Source organism: Gopherus flavomarginatus, chromosome 11 (genome assembly GCF_025201925.1).
Source record: "Gopherus flavomarginatus isolate rGopFla2 chromosome 11, rGopFla2.mat.asm, whole genome shotgun sequence".
Lineage (NCBI taxonomy): Eukaryota > Metazoa > Chordata > Testudines > Testudinidae > Gopherus > Gopherus flavomarginatus.
Window position 1 is genome coordinate 20,413,311 of NC_066627.1, and position 20,316 is coordinate 20,433,626.

General features: G+C 50.9%; 1 protein-coding gene across 1 annotated transcript in view; it reads right to left on the reverse strand.

The window, feature by feature from the left end:
- LOC127031590 (arf-GAP with SH3 domain, ANK repeat and PH domain-containing protein 2-like) overlaps positions 1–20,316 on the reverse strand; it is a 99,867-nt gene that overhangs the window by 31,838 nt on the left and 47,713 nt on the right. The window contains exons 12-18 of the mRNA XM_050918610.1: positions 15,469–15,538; positions 14,614–14,701; positions 13,709–13,757; positions 12,570–12,733; positions 9,886–10,019; positions 8,793–8,884; positions 4,679–4,865 (exon numbers count right to left, since the gene is read on the reverse strand). Coding sequence (XP_050774567.1) covers positions 4,679–4,865; positions 8,793–8,884; positions 9,886–10,019; positions 12,570–12,733; positions 13,709–13,757; positions 14,614–14,701; positions 15,469–15,538 — 784 coding nt within the window. The remainder of the gene's footprint in view (positions 1–4,678; positions 4,866–8,792; positions 8,885–9,885; positions 10,020–12,569; positions 12,734–13,708; positions 13,758–14,613; positions 14,702–15,468; positions 15,539–20,316) is intronic.

The window sequence follows — 20,316 nt, forward strand, 5'->3', positions numbered from 1 at the left end:
GGTTCCTGTCTGTAATGTTTCATTACTATATTCTATTGATTCAGCAATCAAAAGGGGGTATTAATAATTAGATGAAACTTGTGGTTTAATAATATAATTGTCTTTATTTCTCTTTGAAGTTTGTAGTAAACTACCTATGAACTATTTGAATGGTTAATTGCCTTATGCTAATCAATTAAATTAGTTATTGCTAATATATGCCTAGGAAATAGAGAATTACTTCAAAGCAACAATGTACATTACCTATTCTTTGCCTAAGGAATGCCTCCTATGACCACTTGCTGCCCACAGTATTCTTGCTGGCAAGTTAAAGAAGTATGAGCTGAATGAATGGACTATAAGATGGATAATGCTGCTCGCTTCTTGTTTACAATGTCACCTGAAAGTGAGAACAGACGTTCGCATGGCATTGTTATAACCTGCTATAATGTGAAATAGATGGCAGAATGCGGGTAAAACAGAGCGGAAGACATACTATTCTGCCCCAAGGAGTTCAGTCAAAATTTCATTAACACATTATTTTTTTAATGAGCATCATCAGCATGGAAGCATGTCCTCTGGAATGGTGGCTGAAGCATGAAGGGGCACACGAATGTTTAGCATATCTGGCACATAAATACCTTGCAATGCTGGCTACAAAAGTACCACGCAAACTCCTTTTCTCACTTTCAGGTGACATTGTAAATAAGAAGCTGGCAGCATTATCTCCTGTAAATAAACACACTTGTTTGTCTTAGCGATTGGCTGAATAAGAAATAGGACTGAGTGGACTTGTAGGGTCTCAAGTTTTATATTGTTTTGTTTTTGAGTGCAGTTATGTAAAATATGTTGCACTATCACAATAAAGAGATTGCATTATGGTACTTGTATGAGGTGAATTGAAAAATACTATTTCTTTTGTTTCTCATTTTTACAGTGCAAATATTTGTAAAATATTGTACACTTTGTATTCTGTGTAGTAATTCAGATCAATATATTTTGAAATGTAGAAAAACATCCAAATATAGTTAATACATATTCAATTGGTATAAAACTTTGTTTAATCGCAATTAATGTTTTTAATCGTGATTAATTTTTTTCAGTTTAATCACGAGTTAACTGTGATTAATCTATATTCCTAGTAGAAATCTTTCTGAAATTAATTTTAAAAGATATAGTACAATAGGCAGTGCATATGCAGAGCTTGTTCAAATCTTCCATAAGAATTGCGGAGCTAACCCAGAATAGACATGGAGACCTCAGTCTTGCAACCTGAACTTCCCCTGACCAAGTTTAAGCAGAACTGAGATGGTAAGAATCAGGCTCGAAAATTCCTTTATAGCTGAAGTGCAGCTGATAAGCCTCTTAGAAAGACACAACCTTATTGTCTGATGCCACACAAGCACGTATTACTGGATCGTTGTGTACACTGCTCATCAAGACTCAGATTAACGAATTTCCCATCAATGTTTTTGCACACTGTTCGATTTCCTTCTCATATACTGTATCCAGCATCCTTCCTGCAATGTCTGCTCTGCCAGGTGCAGCACAGCCTGGTTGTAATGACTGAATCATGTCAAGGCAATGTTTGTTCTGAACAAGACAAAAGGAAAAATGTATTGCATAAATGAACTGAGCAACCATTTCGTCTATGGAGCTTTGCTGGAATGTGCTGGTCCTGATCACAAATGGAGCCATGCTTTTACTGGAGGATGAAGAAAGTCTTTTTTTGTTTTTTTGACACTGGTAATTTACTGTCTGACACACGTTTAGTTGTGGCACTGCCGATGGTACCAGCCGATGACTCTAAAGTTGTAGACATTATAAATGATGGACATTTATAACCTCTTCTGTCTAAACTGGACCCTGAAACAAAAGGGTCAAAAAGTCACTCACTCACTATTACTCAGTGCACTGTTGTTTTTTTTAAAATGGGATTGTAAATGAAAGATTCCTCCTACTGAAGCTGTTTGTGCCACAGTTGCAGGGCCGGCGCTTCCACTTAGGCGGCCTAGGCAATCACCTAGGGCGCCAGGATTATTGGCGGGCGGCATTTTGCTGGAGGGGGCGGCAGGCGGCTCCGGTGGAGCTGCCGCAGTTGTGCTTGCGGACGGTCAGCTCCTCCCGCGGCTCCGGAGGACCTCCCGCAGGCACCACTGCGGCAGCTCCACCGGAGCCGCGGGACCAGGGCGCGGGGCGGCGAAATTGCCATGTGCCTAGGGCGCTAAAATCCCTAGCGCCAGTCCTGCACAGTTGAAATGATATAATTTATTTGAAATCCATTTTCATAGGGAAAATTAATAAATCATAAGAATTACCTCATTTTTTTGAACCTTTACCTCTAGTAACATATCAAACAGCTTGGAAAAAAAATGTAATACCAAAATTCATAAATGCCTAATAAAACTTTACTTTTAAACAGGTAAACTTCACCTAGGATGATTAATTATACTGAACAATAAAAGATCACTTCAGAAGTCCAGCAGTAACAGTAAAAATGTAATTGATAAATACTCCCACAACAAACTAACTTACCAATTATATTCCAAACCCAAATATATTGAAATTCATAAGCAATTAATCCACTCAAAACACAAATGTATGACAATAATCTAAGCAAGCATCTTCTAGCATAGTAAACCATGGCAGGCAGTCTAAGAATGGTACAAAAATAAGTTTACTAACCAGCTGATACAGATTGGCCAGACAAGTCCATATCAACTTCAAAGTCATTGCCTTCTGAGTGCCCCTTTCTTAATGTTGTTTCCTTTTGACAACCAGGCCTTGTATTTCCTTGTTGCACTGTTTACATTTGACTCCTGTTCCCTTTTTACCCAGAGGTAAAGGAATTTCTTGAAAATATTCCCAGATAGGTATTTTTTAATGAGCTGAAGCCATGGCAGTTTTTTCCCCTCCAGTTTCCAGGTGTTGAAATCAACCCAAGAGGCTGCACTCAGATGAATATTGTCCCTTAGTAAGTTTCCATGGTGGGTGGAGTCGTAAATCTTCATAATCTGAGAACTGAGCCCAACAGAACTCAGGGAGGGAAAAACTATAAAACAGGAGTATGAGACCCGCTCCCAGGTGGGTTCAGTGGAGGGTGAGATATATGATGGTGTCTCCTGGAGTCACAGGCTGGGTCTCAGCACCTGTGATGACTTTGTCTGTCTCTTAAACCCAGTAGCAGAGCCCCAGGTCCACCACAAGATCAGGCCCTTACCACAGCACATGACCTACTGTGCCATATTCATAAAGCTTGACCTCCAAAATTCGATGTTTATCCCCTATTTTTTTCTTGATATAGAAAAGCAGTGGCTCATGGAATCAGCATATTTTTTTTTTTTTTTTTTAAGAAGAGATTATAATAAGTTTAGGCCTTAACATATTTTGTATTAAATTCAGATTTCTTTGGAAAAGAAAAAATATTATAATTTAAACAACAAAATAAAAAAATTCAATTTTAAATTTAAAAAGTCTGATTTTTTTGTAAACCACTGTTTTTTATCCACCTGGCAGGACACCCGCCATACTGCTGAGCCGATTCAGGAGTAGAGTATGAACCAGTAGACAGCTTGTCAAAGAGCTTTTTGGTGAATACCAGGATCTTGATGAAAGTGCTGAGAGCGAGCTCTGAGCCTGCTGGGTGCTCTGACAAAGGGCCTGCCCATCTTGAAAGGCATCGTCACTGGGTTGGAGACCCTATCCAAGTCTCCAGAGACCAGGGAAATCATATTTCAAAACACTATACTGGGGATCAGTTAAAATTGATCTACAGAAAATCTAAAGATGACGGAAATGCAAAGTGAAGCCATCAAACAGAACTTTCCATCTGCTCAGCCCATCCACACTAGCACAACCACACACCCCAGAGAATCAACCCCAACCCTAGCTCTGCCTCTGCTTTCCAAAGCTCTCACGACCTCAAAGCCAGCAGCCCTCTGCTCTTACCACCCCTTCTGCACATTTTTGGAGCCAGACTCTCAGGAGGAGACGGGCGGGAGTGCCAAGGGATGCTATCTGCAGTGCAATCTTACCTGAAACAAAGCACAGTGCTTTCATGCACTAATAGTACAGCCAGTGTGGCCAACTCTCCCAAATTTATCACTGTCACAGGATTCTAGACCCTGCTGGAGCCAGTCTCACAATGATAGGAGAAGCTGCAGCCTTAACACATTTTAGCCGGCCCGGAGGAAATCCCCCTCTGAATGGCTGCCTCCCACTTCCCCACCTCCTGGGGAGAACAGCCAATCATAGCTGCTGCAGGAGGCAGGAAAGGAAGAAAAACAGATGGCAAAGAAATTACACATCTACCAAGAGCCTGTGATTCCTGACAGGCCCAGATGGGGGCACTGCCTGTGAAAAGCCAACACAGGTGCCAAAAGCAACAGGAGCAAGAAGAGCTGAAACCTCTGACCTAAGGTAAGAAAAACTGGGGCAGTGTAGCAGCAGCCACTGGAGACAGAGAACCCAGACCCCTTTTTGACCCTGCCCCCTACCAGAGGGGTGGGGCCCCTTACCCTACACCTGTGTGTCAGCGCCTTATCGCAGGCCTGGTGCCTCAGCACGGTGCCCCATGCCTGTCCCCCCCCACCCTGGTCAGTGACATGGTCCCACTGCCCCAGTTTGCACTGCCCCTGCCTGGGCTGCTCCTTTCCATCTACACTGTCTCTTGGGGCACCCAGCACAGGGGCATCCTCACCTGCACAGGCTCCAGAACAAGCTCACTTAAATCCACCTTTTCGGCATAGGCCTGGAGCAATACAAATAAGTCCTTCCACCTGATGGCTTCCTGTAGCTCCTGGCGCTGGGCAGCTGGGTTCCTAGAGCTCCTCTTGGCGTATTTCCTCTCGACATACTTGGAGATGATGAAATCTTTCCGAAGGGCCCTGGGGTGGTGCCAGCATGGGAAGAGAGTTAGAATTCACATGGGAATGCACAGGCCCTGTGCTCCTGATCCCGATCACTCCTGCTCCACTCTGGGCAGGGCAGGCATAGGCTCGAGGCTACCACAAGGTGGGCAACCATCAGAGAGGCGGTGATTCCCCTCCTTGCCTGCTGCTGGTTCCTTCTTACCTCTGCCCCTCTTTTCCTCTTGCCTGGCCCCCACCCTCCTGCACCGCTCTCCAGATCATGATCCAGAAGCACTGCCAACTCTCGAGATATTTGGTGCTGTCTTAAACTGCAGCTGCTGCAGTCAAGTGATTATGTGAGAATCGCGGTTTCTATCCTTCAAAAGTCAGTTTCTGGCCACCGGAAGCAATGTCCCACATGTAAGCGAAAGGCCCACAAATCAGAAGGCAAAGGACATCATTATGACTGATATGGAGAAAGTAAATAAGGAAGTGTTATTTACTCCTCATAATACAAGAACCCAATGAAATTAACAGGGAGCAGGTTTAAAACAAACAAAAGGAAGTATTTCTTCACACAACACAGAGTCAGTTGTGGAACTCTTTGCCAGAGGATGTTGTGAAGGCCAAGACTATAACAGGGTTCAAAAAAAGAACTAGATAAGTTCATGGAGGATAGGTCCATCAATGGCTATTAGCCAGGATGGGCAGGGATGGTGTCCCTAGCCTCTGTTTGCCAGAAGCTAGGAATGGGCAACAGGGGATGGATCGCTTGATGATTACCAGTTCTGTTCATTCCCTCTGGGGCACCTGGCATTGGCCACTGTCAGAAGCTAGGATACTTGGCTTGATGGACCTTTAGTCCGACCCAGTATGGCCGCTCTTATGATCTTATCAAATGTTATCATCTCATGATATCTGGGCTTGACACATGATTTTGATGTGTCGAGTTAGCAATGCCGCCCTGCCTTGGAGGCACTCTGTAGATTTCTCCATATGGATTGCAATGCGCTACACTAAGGCATGGTGCTGTGAGGTGAAGGATGAGCAGGGTAGGAGATTAGGGAGGAGCAGAGCACCAGCATGGTGCACAAGAGCACATCAACCCCTGCTGCTGCCCTCTGAACAGGAGAGCTTCAGGGGCTTTCACCAGTGGCAAGCACTGCAGGTCACAAAATGCTGGAAGCTAGCGATGGAGACACCTGCTGGCCCTTCCAGCCTATCCTGGCCAGGGCAGGATTGTTTCTCAGGGCTTGTTTTCTAGCATTTTGTCCTATCTAGTTTTAAATATCCAAATCATGGGATTCCTGCCCTGTCCCCTGGGAGGCACTTGCATCATCTCATATAGCTCAGGGGGCACTTCCTGAGATGCAGCATCTCTTTTCTCTCTCTGTTTCCTCCCATTTCCCCAGGTTCTAGCCTCACAGATCACACTTAGACCACCCCACGCCTAGTTGTGTGTGCCCCCCAGACAGTCTTGCTTTAGCCACATCCTGCAGATTGAGTTCTCAATTCTTTCCTTATAAAGCAGAGTCTCTCACTTCATGGCTGGTTCCATTGCTCTCAGGCCTTTGTCTATATCTTTCTGACAGGGCAATGCCCGGAGATGGATGCAGTGTTTAGAGATTCATAGATGTTAAGGTCAGAGGGCCCATTAGCATCACCTAGTCTGACCTCCTGCAAACACAGACCAGAGAACCCACCCAGGAATTCCCAGATTCAGCCCAGAACTTGTGGTTGAGCTAGAGCAGAGCCTAGAAGTAGACCACCAGCCTTGACTTCAATGTCCAGGGAATCTCGAGAGGTGCCAATGCAGCCGCCTCCCTGGTCTGTGATTGACACTATGACACTCTACACCCCAGGGGAGCACCCTGTAACCCCCATATTTGTCATCTGTATATAATTGTGATATTGCATATAAAGCAGGCCATGTAAGATATCACGGGAAAGGTTATGATCTGCTGAAACCCACTGTTCCATCTAAATATGTGTATCATTAATGCATATGAAGTTATGAGAATTGTGTTGCATGGTTGTCACTTAAATATGCTGTGGGTTTGGGAAGCGCCCAGATACTAGCTCCCCAAAGACAATAACCAGGGGGATAACCAACACCCAGGCAGGTGTCAAACAGACATTGTCCAGCAAGGGAGCTACAATAAAATGACTCACTTGCACAAAGCCACACCAGGGGAATTGCTCAACCTTGCCTGGTGACTCAGCAATGCCCACCAGACATGCCTGTACTTGTGTTCGTCAAGCACATGGGACTAAGGGTATAAAACAGAACACAGTGGCCCCATGCTCGGTCTTTTCTCTTCCCCTAACCTATGCTGCAAGCAACAAGGATGCTCAGAAGATAGAAGATTTCAATAGAGGAGTCTGACCCAGGTTTAAGGGACAAACCTGTATATTGAGAACTGTAAGATTCAGTGGGGGTGAGAACATTGCTTGATCTAAATACTGTCTAGTGTGATAAGAGTTAAGGTTGAGACTGAGTGTTTATATTTTATTTTCTTTTGGTAACCACTCTGAGTTTTTGCCTATCACTTATAATCACTTACAATCTATCTTTCATAGTCAATACATTTGTTTAACTGTTTATCTTTACCAGTGAGTTTGCCTGAAGTGTTTGGTAAATGTGCTCGGGTTTACAAAGGCTGGTGTATGTCCACTTTCCATTGATGAAGTGGTGAACCAATTAATAAATTTGCATTACTCAAGAAAGGGTCTTGAGCAGTGCAAGACGGTATATTCCTGAGGTACTAGGCTGGGAGTTGAGGGAATCTGGCTGGTACCTTTCTCTGTGTGATTCGTGAGTGGCTCTGGGGGCATTCATGCAATCTAGCTGGGTATGGGGCTCCACATGCAGTTGTGCTGAGTGATAACAGCACCTGGAGGGGTTTGCTGTTTGTCACCAGTAAGGCATTGTGAGAGACAACCCAGATTAGTCAGTTAAGGGGGCACAGCAGTCCCACAGTCCTAGGTTGCACCCCGGGGATCCTGTCACAGACACCTTTATCCAGGCAGCCCAGATCCCCTTAGGGCACCTCAGTGCGCTGGAAGCACAGTGGAATTTGCTGACTACTCTCCAGCAGCTGTTTCTGTTCCCACCTGCTGTGGGCTTATTTGGTGTTATTTCTCCCTAGAAGTACAGTCTTGTATTTTTTCAAAGTGAATCTCGCCTTGTTATTTCTACTGTGTGTTTCCACTTCCTTTGTTGGATGTCTGCCCTCACTCATGCTGGACCTGATCCCCCTTTGGGCTGCACCTGGCACTGGCATTTACACCTGTGCACAGTTGCTGTAAAATTCTGCCATTTCAACTCAGCAGCATCCACTGCCCACCATGGCCTGGGGCACACTACTGTGCCCTGGGGCAATGCGGGGCTGGGCTCACAGTCTGATCTGAAATGTAACTGATGTGAAGGTCATTACTGAAGAGTTGGCACCCAAGGGTATGCCCCTGCCCATGACATCTTCTCATGCTGAGGAGTATTTTCCAATGCACTCAGCATTGGTCTAACTGCTCTCATTGACACCCAGGAAAATCTACCAGTAACATTAAAGGGAACCGAGCACCCACGCTCCAGGCAGCTTTGAAAATCTCAGCCCTGAGGTCACATCCCCTCCTGCTTGAAACTGCCTCTCTGCTGTGTCTGTCCTTGTGAAATGCCCAGAGCAGTCTGGGGACTCCTCCAGAAAGAAATGCCATCCGGCTCCCTCATTCCACGCCTGAGCATTGCTGAGGAGTGGGGCGTGGATGAGGGTGCACTCTGACCCTCCTACCCCGGAGGAACCCGGGCATCTGTTCCAAGAAAATTGGGAGGGCGACTGGGAATATACAGTGCATTCCAAATAGGTGCAGGAGATAGGCTAAGCAACCCAATGCTCCTCAGCTAATACCCCAAAGCTCTATCTGGAGATGTTTGTCTTGGCTCCAGGCTCCTGAGAAACTACTTACATATCACTGCCAGCTGTGGGCTTCAGCAAAGGTCTGGGGAGGTTGGCTTCCAGAATGTCGTTAAAGCCAGAATTGCCAATGTTCTTAGCCAGCTGCAAAACAAACAAGCACGAAACAAGTTGGCGCAACAGCACCATGCAGCACCATGCTGAGAGCTGGGAGCGCATGCCAGCCAGTGGACCGGGGAGGAGAGTGCTGGAGGGTAGAGCCTAAAGGCAGGGACCAGGTAGGAATGTAAGCTTGCTTTGAGGCTCTGGCCCATGTTGTAACTAGCTCCTGTCTGTGCAATGCACTAACCAAGGTTCAGGCAACAGCAGAGCAAGGGGAATCCCTCAGGGCACACTCATGGGTGGCAGTGGAGTGGGGTGACGCCCTGAGGGAGCGCAGGTGGTGGCAGAACAAGGAGGGGCACCCCCAGGGAGCATAAGTGGCAGCAGAGCAGGGAGGGGTACTCTGAGGGAGCGCATGTGGGCAGCAGAGGAGTGGGGGGACTCCCTGAGGAGGTGTGCATGGGCGGCAGTGGAGTGGGGATGCCCTGAGGGAGTGCGCACGTGGGCAGCAGCGGAGCGGGTGGGCGCCATAAGGGAGCGCGCACGTGGGTGGTGGCGGCAGCAGAGTGGGTGGGAGCCCTGAGGGAGCACACGTGGGCAGCAGTGGAGGGGGGACACTCTGAGGGAGCATGCGCATGGGCGGCAGTAGGGCGGGGGGTGCCCTGAAGGCGCTCAGGAGGCAGTGGTGGAGCAGGGGGACACTCTGAGGGCGCACGTGTGGGCAGCAGCAGAGTGGGGCGGTTGCCCTGAGGGAGCGCAGGAGGCAGCGGGGAGGGGACTCTGAGGGAGCACACGTGGTCAGCAGCAGAGTGGGGCGGTTGCCCTGAGGGAGCGCAGGAGGCAGTGAGGGGGCACTCTGAGGGAGCACACGTGGTCAGCAGCAGAGTGGGGCGGTTGCCCTGAGGGAGCGCAGGAGGCAGGGGGGGGGCACTCTGAGGGAGCACACGTGGTCAGCAGCAGAGTGGGGCGGTTGCCTTGAGGAAGTGCAGGAAGCAGTGGGGGGGAGGGGCGCTCTGAGGGAGCACGCGTGGGCAGTTCCCTACCAAGAGCTCGGAAGTTGCAAGCTTGTCCAGAGACAGCGACTGGATGCGGGAGTGGTGCACGCCCATCTCCCGGTGAATCCCGGAGCACTCGATGCAGATCAGGATGCCCAGGTTAATGGAGAGCCAGGCTGGGTCTGTTGGGGAGACAGTGCATTGCTCTGGTTAGGACCAACATCCCGCCAGAGGTGCTGGGCAGTCACAGGCACAGGGTGAGGTGGGCAAGGCACCTTGTCAACCACTCAGTCTAACCTCACCCCCCATTCCTACAGTGGGGCACCTGAGTAGGTGGTGGAAATGTAGAAGGGAGAGGAGGAGCAGGCGAGATGGACTGGGACAGAGACAGGAAAGGAAGGAGGGTGGAAGAGAAGCTAAACTGGGAATGAAGGTACATGGACAGTGAGAGCCAGATTCCCCTTCCCAGACCAGGTACGCTTTACTGAGAGAGTCCTTGCTGGGCCTAGAACTGTCATAGCTCCTCTGCTTTCCTCCATGCAGCCTCAGGTGCCTCTGAGGGAATGGCTAGAGCACAATGCTCTCTGGCCGTCTCAAGCTGGCGGATGGTCCCTCAGGGAGCACAGCCAGCTGGTGCAGATCAGAGCAGCCCCCAGGATGCTTTAGTCTGTGCCAGGGGCCCGGCAGAGAATCAGGGAGACATAACTGGAGAGAATAGAGAATCTGGGCTGTAGAAAAAAAATGTGAGAACAGGAAGGGGAAGTGCCATGGGGTCCAAGGAGCCACTGGCCACTTGACTTTACATGATCGACTGAGTGGAGGATGGCAAAGGGGGCTGTTTATGGCAAACATAAAAATAATTTGAAAATGTCCCAGCTTTGGATGGGGGTGGGAGGAGAGTGGGGAGCCCCTTTCCCCCACTTGGATGCTGTCATCCCCCTGGAGTTTGTGGATGGGAGCTGACAAGTCTGCTGGCTGCCTTGCCATGCTGTTGCTGTGGGTTGTGCATGCTGCGCACAGTGGCACTCTTAGCAGGTCTACACTTAAAATGGCACGTCTGCACTGGTGCAGCTGCGCTGCTGTAGCAATTTGGTGAAGATGCTCTTTCCCTGACGGCCCATGGAAATGCGCTCTCCATTGCTGCTGGTAGTGGTGGGGCTGCCCATGGGGGTCTGGGAAGGGGAGCATAAATTCACTGATTTCAAAGGTATCTCTAGAAGGAGTTTCCAGGCCACTGCTTCTTCCTCCAGCTCCGTCACTGGAGCGAGAGGTTGGTGTCTTGTCCTCGCAGGTCCACGTCCGTGTGCTAGTGCTCCAGCTTAGGTGCAACTCACACAAATGCTTGGTCTGAATGTTGCTTTGGGCAGGGACCTGCCTTGCTATCTGCTCTGTCTGTAAAGGGCCCTGTCCCCTCTGGAGCTAGCTCCCTAGCAACAAAACTCAAAGAAAGAACCTGACTTAGTAAGTCACACACGGACATGCCAGCCGCCAGTGCCTGGACATGTCTGAGCTCTCAGGCCCGGGGGGCAGAGAGCAGTGTGGGCTAGTGACTAGAGCACAGGACTTGACTTTATGCCAGAACCTAACACTGACTGGCTGGATGACCTTGACCAAGTCATTCCCCTCCCTGTGCCTCCATTCCCCCTGGGTAAGAGGCAAATGCTGATGGAGTTTGTAGGCTGCTGCCAGAGCAAAGGTGATTGCGCTGCCAGTTCTCCAAGACAAGGCAGTTCCTGGGGTTTCATCCCACCTTTAATACTCACAGATTCCAAGGCCTCATCTAATCTGTCCTCCTGCATACATAGGCCAGCGAACTCCAAATAATCCCTGTCTTCATTCAAAACTTGCCAGGGATGGAGAAGTCAGCACTGTGTCTAGCTTCAACTTCCAGCCACTGGAGTGTTAGACCTTCTCTGCTAGACTGAGGAGCCCACTGGCAAATATTTGTTCCCCACATAGGTACTTCTAGACTAATCACATCCCCCCTTACCTTAACCTTCTCTTTGTTAAGCTAAATAGAGTGAGCTCCTTGAGTCTATCCCTATGAGGCAGGTTTCTAATCCTTTAATCATTTGCGTAGCTCTTCTCTGAACCCTCACCAATTTATCAGCATCCTTCTTGGACTGTGGGTACCAGAAGAGGACCTAGGATTCCAGCAGCAGAGGGCAGGAGTGACTGAGTGGGAGGAACCAAAGGGCGGGCGGGAGGGGGAATAGAGGCACTGATTTGTGAGGTGCAAAGGGCTCAGCTAAGTGATGGCTGAGCGGACACAGTCTCCTCTCACCGAGCAGTTTCACAGCAGAATCCTTCCATTGATTCTTGGGGGGTCCAAGAACTTGAGGGCAGATCCATGGTCCCCCTCCCTCAAGGCTGTAATTCAGGGAAAGCTCTATGTGAGGCTCCTGCTAAACTGCGTACTTCTGCAGGAGGGAGGAGTGCAGGGCATTTTCCCAGGGAGTTGTGGAAATCCCCTGAACGGTGCTGGTGAGGGGAATGGGAGCAGTGGTGTGCTGGCTGGGGTGGGAGTAAGGTGCCCAGATGCTCCCTACCACCCATGGATCCAGCAGCCCCATACTGTGAGTGGAGTACAGGGCTGCAGAGGGGCTAGCGGCTGTGTTCGGGATGGCTGCTGGCTTGGCTGGAGTATGGTCACTGCATCACTGTGCTGGGTGCTGACTGTGCAGCGGCTCTAGGGTGCCTGTCTCTGTCCCGTCCCCCATGACTACGCTCACCTGGTGCTGAGCAGTCGCAGCACACACTGTTCCCTGGCATGCACTTGATTTCCTCGATGATGGCCCTGGTCAGCCCCTCCATGCTGCTCTCTCGACTGCCATGCACCCGGCTGAATGCCACATTCAGAGCCTCCTCCTTACTGTTGCTAAGAACAGAAATCCAGCTGCAAAGAGGAGGAAGCTGCTGTCAGAGGGGCTCCTGTTCCATGTCAGCCAGGGGGTACAGGCTCTGTACTCTGGTGCATGAGGGCGCAGAGGCGAGGGCTAGGCATGAGCCATTGCTTCCCTGCTGTGCCGTCGCCCCTGCATGCTCAAGGCTAACAAGGGGAAGGTGATGGGGTAGTGGAGACCTCGAGTTCTGCACATGCACATTGCTCTGAAGAGGGGCTCTACCCCATGGCCTCACCCTGGCACTTGGCAGGAGCCCCAGAGTGGCTGCAGAGCAGCATCTCAGGGCTGCAGAGGTGGACATTGTGCTTCCAGACCTGCCCAGCACCTTTTGCCTTGCACCAACACTTGCCTGGGGCTGGCCAAAGCATTGGCAAGCCCTTTTTCACTACAGGCCTGTGCAGGCTCAGAGAAGGAAGTAGGGTGGGCTCACAGCAGGCTCCTCCCCACACCTCATTACTGGCAGGAACTTGGTAGTGAGGGCCAGTGAACTCAGACAGGACACTGTTGCCTTCTTGCTGCTGCGTCTCCCTGCAGGGCAGACAGAGCAGCCCAACAGCTAAGGCCACTTTTCAGCCTCCACGTCCACAGCTGGGGATGGGCAAGAGAAGGAGGCTGGAGGCAGTAGAGCTTTGCAGGTAAGTCCCACTGCACCGGCTGGTGCTAGGGCCAGGCAACATGGAGGCTGCTGGCTCTCCTGCTCCACACACAGGCCTGGGAGCCAGGGGCCGTTGAATTCCAGCCATGGCCTTGGGCAAAGGCATCAGCAGCCTCTGCCTCAGCCTGGCTATGCTGCTGCCCTCCCTCCTGCAGGGGAGAGGAGGACACAGGGCTCTAGCCTGCGGCAGAGGAGTGAGATGGCCTAATAAGGTGGCTCCCGTTCAGCAGCTCTCAGGGCTGGTACTTGTCCCCTCCAAGGAGCCATTCTGTTCCCAACTCAGCGCAGTCCCTGCTCCTGCCCCTGTACTTACGCGGTGCATTCCTGCTCGTCCTCCGCCAGGAAGTGGTATGTGCGGTTATCTGAGATACACAGAACCATTTTGTGTTTAGACCTGAAACAAACCAGCACACAGAGGGCACCAACGCCACCCAGAACCAGCTGTCTGCACTCCCCAGGTGAGGGGTGTGTGGCACAGTCCAGCACACAGAAAGAGCCCGCTCCTACCCCATTCATTCGCTTAGCCTCTGCAGCCAATGTGCATGGGTTAGCACCCTGCCTGCCCCACCTGAAGGTGGTGCCAGTGGGGCCAGGTGCAAGAGCTCTGGACCACATGCCCATAAGCTGCAAGCATCTGAAGCTGTGAAGGTGCTGCATCACTGAGCTGTACCGCTTTTGCTCTGTCAATCTTTCCTCAGCCCCAAGTCCTTTCAGGAAGCCAACCAGGGTGTTGTGTTTCACTGAGTTGCATGTACAGCACCCAGCAGAATGGGGCCCTGACTCGGAGTAGCAATACCAATACCTAGGAACACTTGTGGTTGGCTAAGCTGCCTGCATTACAATGTGCTTGTTACTGAACCTCTGCTTTCCTCCTGCTAGTGCCACCCACCCAGGCTGACATCCAGCACGGATGTACTCTGGCGAATCCCACCATGGAGATTCCCTTTCATCGCAACAACCCAGCTCGGTGTTTGTCAAGCAGCTTGAAAGCTCAGAACTGCAAACGACCTCGCAAACATGCTCTGTATCCCCATGCCCTGGGTCTGGCCTATAGCTCCCCATTGGAACCACACAATCAGTGCCCCTGCCCTGCACCTTGCTGCCTGCTTGCATTGGTTCTCTGACATGCCTCCTTCTCGGGGCCCTGAGTCAGAGATCCAGTACACGGCTGCCTATTGGGCCTTCCCCAGACATTATGAAACAAACAATGGAACTCACGTGAAATGAGGTCGAAGCACTTCCTATCATCCGGGTTCGGCTTCACTTGGCAAGTCAACAAATTCAGCTTGGCTGGTGGACGGTTTATCTAGTGGATGGAAGATGGATCCTTAGTACTCGCAGCTTTGCTAGGACAGCAACCCTGGGGGCAGATCCCTGCCATGCTCCCAAGCAATTAGGGTCATTGAGGCAGGGAACAGGGAGGAAGAACTTCCCAGCAGTTAGGGACAAACCTAAAGTTGGGAGACTCAGGTTCAAGACCTTGCTCTGTAAGAGCCTGCCGATGTGAGCCTGGGGAAGTCACTTAGTCTCTCCGGCCTCAGTTCCCCTCTGTCCACGGGGATAACAGCCCTGCCCTGTCTCCCATGGGAGCCGTGAGGGGAAATCCATTGAAGCCTGTGAGCACTCAGCTAGGCCAGTGACAGGGGCTAGACAGAACGCAGTGGGCCTTCCGAGTAACCCAGGCACGTTGTTTTTGCTGGTGCCGTCATCAATAACAATAAAAGAAATCACAGCAATGCTCCCCTGCTTTCCCCTGCTCCCGGATGCTTGGTGCACTCTCCATGCAGGCTGTCAGGCTGGGCAAGACCCTAGTGCATTTGCCTGTGGTCCACTGAGGGCACAGGGACTCCAGCCACAATGGAAAGACTCCAGTGGGCACAGGGTCAGGCCAGCAGCATGGGGCTGGAGAAGATCACAGTCCAGGGTTTCTAGTCAGGCTCAGGAAAAGCCACTAGACTCACTGTGGGTAACAGTGTTAATCATCTGCACAACCCCCTGGAAGGGACTGAATCCCACAGGCCTTTTCAGCCCACTGCTTCTGAGCATGGGCCATCATGGAGGCACCGGCCCTACCGTGCTGTGAAAGATGGTCAGGTAGCCATTCTGGATCGTGCACTTCCTCTTCTGCCAGACCTTCCTCAGCCTGAAAATGAACCGGGAATTCTCTCATTTCAAAGGAGTTGTTCAAAGTCCTACTGCCCAGGGGGCTGCAGACCCCTTCAGCCAGGAACCAGCCTGTCAAAGGAGCGTGCAGAGCAGCACCACCGTAGGCAGCAATGCAGAGAGAGGAGAGGAGGGCACAGCTAAGGCCACAGCTTCTGCTCCTGACAAACTGCCTGGCTCGTGCAGGCATGGGGGTGTAGCAAGAGCAGGGGGGGCAGCCCTTGGCCTGCTGTGAGCTGAGTGAGGTGGCTTGTGGCACGCCGCAAGAGGCGTGATGGACAGGCAGCACAGCCTCTTAGTGGAGACGATGTATACAGCATTTTCCCCAAGCAATGGGCTGCCACTGCTGCTAGTCCCAGCCTGGCAGAGCTCACTGCTAGGATGCACTCCAGGCCTCTCAGTTCATGTGCTCCCTTCCACTTCTAGCTGTAGCCATTGTCATGTCCTAGATTCCTCTCCTGCCTTGATATTTACGCCCCACAGGGGTTTGTAAACTGCCTTGTCCTCTCCCCACCTGCAGGCACTGCTCAGCCAAGCTGGACATGTTACGCCCTTCCAGTCTCCTTCGCACATCAATCCCTTCGGCCCCTGATCATTTCCAGGGTTTACCTGGCCTCCTTGCTGCCATATTGTACTGCAAACTCATGACAGATTTGGAAGTGTCTGTAATAATCTATGCGTGAGACAAAGTGGGCAAGGTAATGTCTTTTATTGGCCCAGCTTCTGTTGGTGGAAGGGATAACCTTTCAAGCTTACACAGAGCTCTTCCTCAGGTCTGGAGAAGGTAATCAGTGTCTCCAAGCTGGAGGTTTTTAAGAACAAGTTAGATAAACACCTGTCAGGGATGGAGTAGAGCAGGGTTTCTCAACCCGTGGGTCAGGACCTAGCATTGGGTCACCAGAATGTTTCAAAAGGTCGCATGGCAGCTCCTCTGACTCCTGTCCATGAGACAGGCTGGACTCGCCTCCCTGCTCCAGGCATTGCAACCTCTGAGGTCCTGTGCCATTCAGATTTGGCGCAGCTGTCATCATGACAGGAGTCCCAGTACGCCAAATGGGAGTGAGTGGCACTGCAACCTCAGAAGCCAGGTCACAATTCCACTCTCACAAAGTCAAGGGAGCAGTCAGGGAGCAGGGCCAAACTGAGCAGCGCTGCAGCCCCTGAGATTGCAATGTCTAGAGCAGAGAGCCAAGTCCAGCCAACCCCACAGCACTGGAGCTGCAGGTGCCACCATTCTGGGGTGAGTGCTGAGCACGATCCAAGCCCCCCGGGGGCAGGATCCAATTGAAACCACCCGAGGGCCTCTACCCCCAAACTATTTACTGGGTTGCGACAGGCCATAAACATTTACAAATGGACCCTGGGTCCACAAAGGTTGAGAACCACTGATCTAGATAATACTGAGCCCTGCCTCAGTTCAGGGGGCTGAACTAGATGACCTCTTGAGGTCCTTTCCAGTCCTAAATTTCTACAGTTCTAAGGTGGAACAGATTGTTATGCAAAAGGGGTTCACATGTTGTAGGAGATCACTTAAAATGAAGTGAGCAATTAGCACCTTTGCAGTGGATGACAACGGAGGGTTAGTAGGAAGCAGGGTGTGTTACAAATTGTTGTAATAGACCATAAATCCAGAGTCTCTGTTAAGTCCATGATTTTTAATGTCAAGCAGAGAGTTATGAATTTAAGGCCATGTCTACACATATATCGCTGCTGCAGTGCGTGTGGTGAAGACACTCTATGCCAATGGGAGAGAGCTCCTTCATCAGCATAATAAAACCAGCATCTGCCATTTGCAGAGATACGTCAGTGGGAGAAGCTCTCCTGCCGACATAGTGCTTTCCACATCAGTGCTTATGTTGCTGTAATTTATGTTGCTCAGGGGGGTGGTTTATTCACACCCCTGAGCGACATACGTTTTGCCAACATAGTGTGACAGACCCAGGCCAGTGGGATGCAGGAGTCTGGCAGAGGGCAAATATACTGGTCACTGGGTGAGTAGTTTTCTGTTCCCTGAGTGACCAGAGCAGGGGCTGCACTAGAGTACTCAGGAACTTGCTAGAACCAATTAAGGCAGACAGGCTGATTAGAACACCTGCAGCCAATCAAGGCAGGCTAATCAGGGTACCTGGGTTTTAAAAGGAGCTCTCTCCAGTCAGATGAGGAGGAGCCAGAGGAGAGGAAGTGCATGTGAGGAGCTGGGAGTAAGAGACACAAGGAGCTGAGACTGAGAGGGTGTGCTGCTGGAGGACTAAGGAGTACAAGTGTTATCAGACACCAGGAGGAAGGTCCTGTGGTGAGGATAAAGAAGGTGTTTGGAGGAAGCCTTGGGGAAGTAGCCCAGGGAAGTGTAGCTGTCACACAGCTGTTACAAGAGGCACTATAGACAGCTGCAAATCCATAAGGCCCTGGGTTGGAACCCGGAGTAGAGGGCGGGCCCGGGTTCCCTCCAAACCTCCCAACTCCTGATCAGACACAGGAGGAGTTGGTCCAGACTGTGGGGGAGATCACTGAGGTGAGCAAATCTGCCAATAAGCGCAGGACCCACCAAGGTAGAGGAGGAACTTTGTCACAACTGGTGTCAGAGGTGGGATCTGGTGTGCACAGCATGGCAGAAGAAGGAGGGTGATTAAAAAAAAAAAGGGTAGAGGGTTTTGTTTTTTTTTCCACCATAATAGATGACCTAGTATGGGCATTGATACAAGCTACAGCGGCCCAGCAGGAGGCTACCCGTGTCCAGGCAGCAGCCCAACAGGAGGCAGTGCAGCTGTAGCAAGAGACTAATTGCCTGCTGATGGACCAGGCTTCTCAAGACCGAGCTATATTGTGGGAACTGGTAAACCAGGTAAAGACCCTTACAGAGCTGAACTGCGGCCATGATGGGATGCAGATCATATGGGCCAGCCATTGGCTGCAGAAAGTGACACGGGAGGATGATGTAGAGGCATATCTTCTGGCCTTTAAGAGGACAGCCCTACGAGAGGCCTGGCCTCAAGATCAATGGTCTGGCATCCTTGACCATTCCTGTCTGAGGAGGCCCAGAAGGCCTACTATGATCCTGCCTGAAGAAGCTGCAGCACACTATCCCCAGCTGAAAGCAGAGATCCTGGCCAGATCTGGGGTAACGACCGCAGTGCGGGCCCAGCAGTATCACGAGTGGAGGTACCAGGAATAAAAAACCCCACAGTCCCAACTGTGTGACCTCATCCATCTCGCACGAAAGTGGTTGCGAATAGAGTCCCGGAGCCCGGAAGAGATACTAGAGGTTCTGGTCATCGACCGATACATGAGGGGACTACCACCAGACCTTCGTGCCTCGGTAAGCCAGAACGAACCCTCCACCTATGATGAGGTTGTCGCACTGGTAGAGAGGCGAAGGACGGCAAGGGAGCTGACCCGACCAGTTAAGGAAGAGGCACCCTGGGCTAAACTAGCAGCACCAAGCCCTAGAGCTCGGGTGACTGGGCCACCAGGGGATCACAGGTGGAAAAAGAGAGGGGCTGAAGGCCCACCAGAGGCCACAAAGAGTCGGAGCACAGAGGAAGAAGAGGACTGTGATGTTAGACTGCCCAAACCAAGAGACTGAGGAATGCCCAGAGCTCCATACAGATGTTATGCCTGCGAGGAGTGGGGACATATAGCTGCACAGTGTCCCAATGCTGAGGAGCCAATGCAATGTAACCTGGGGAACTGGGCAGACCCATGCTCCCTAATCCACCTTGTGGGGGTCTCACTAACCCCACATATGTACACCAGACCAGTGAAACTAAATGGAGTAGAGACCACGACACTGGTTGATTCGGGGAGTGCTATCACGCTTGTCGCGGGGAAGTTCGTCAAGTGTAGTCAGCTGCTGCGGGCTAAGCGTACAGGGATAACATGCATCCATGGGACAGTTGGTTATTACCCCACCATCCCAGTAAAACTCGAGATTCAGGGGAACATACTGAGGTAGCAGCAGGTGTAGTCCCTAAACTCCGATACCCGGTGCTCATAGGGAGGGATTTCCCAGGGTTTGGAAACTTACTGCCAGTAGGAGGATTGGAGGAAAAGGGGAACCCTGAAGTCAGTGAGGCATCCATAGTAGACTGTCAACCCCCAGTCTTCTATGAAATATCCCCAGATTTGTTTTCCATTCCCAGACAGGGCAGAAAGTCGAAAAGGGAAAGGAGGGAAGCTAAGGCCTTGGGAACCCGAATACTGACTCAAAGCCAGAGGGTCGCTCTCGTAGGTAGGCGGACCCGAGCAGCTGAAAAGGAGGCCACCCAGGAGGGAGAAGCACCTGAGTCTGACCCCCACCCTAACGCTTCTGAACCAGTAGAGGCAACAGAGACTGGGCCCCTAGTTTTTGGGCAAATTAGCCCAGGGAGAGGAAATTTTGGGCGAGACCAGGCTGAAGACCCAAGGTACAACATTAGGAAGGAGGTGACTGAAATAGATGGGGTCCCCGTGGAAGGGAAAACCCAGGGACCAGGACCCTACTTCATAATGAAGAAGAATCTCTTATACCGGGTTGCACCAGTACAGGGGCAGAAGGTACAGCAGATCCTAGTACCTCAAAAACACCAGAACGCTGTATTAAATCTTGCTCATAGTCATCTTTTGGGGGGGCACTTGGGGGTAGAGAAGACCCTGGCACGAATCCTACGACGGTTCTTCTGGCCCAGAGTACACGAAGAAGTGCGGAGGTACTGTGCGTCCTGCCCGGAGTGTCAGCTGCACAGTCCCCGTCCCCACCTGAGGGCACCTTTAGTACCCCTT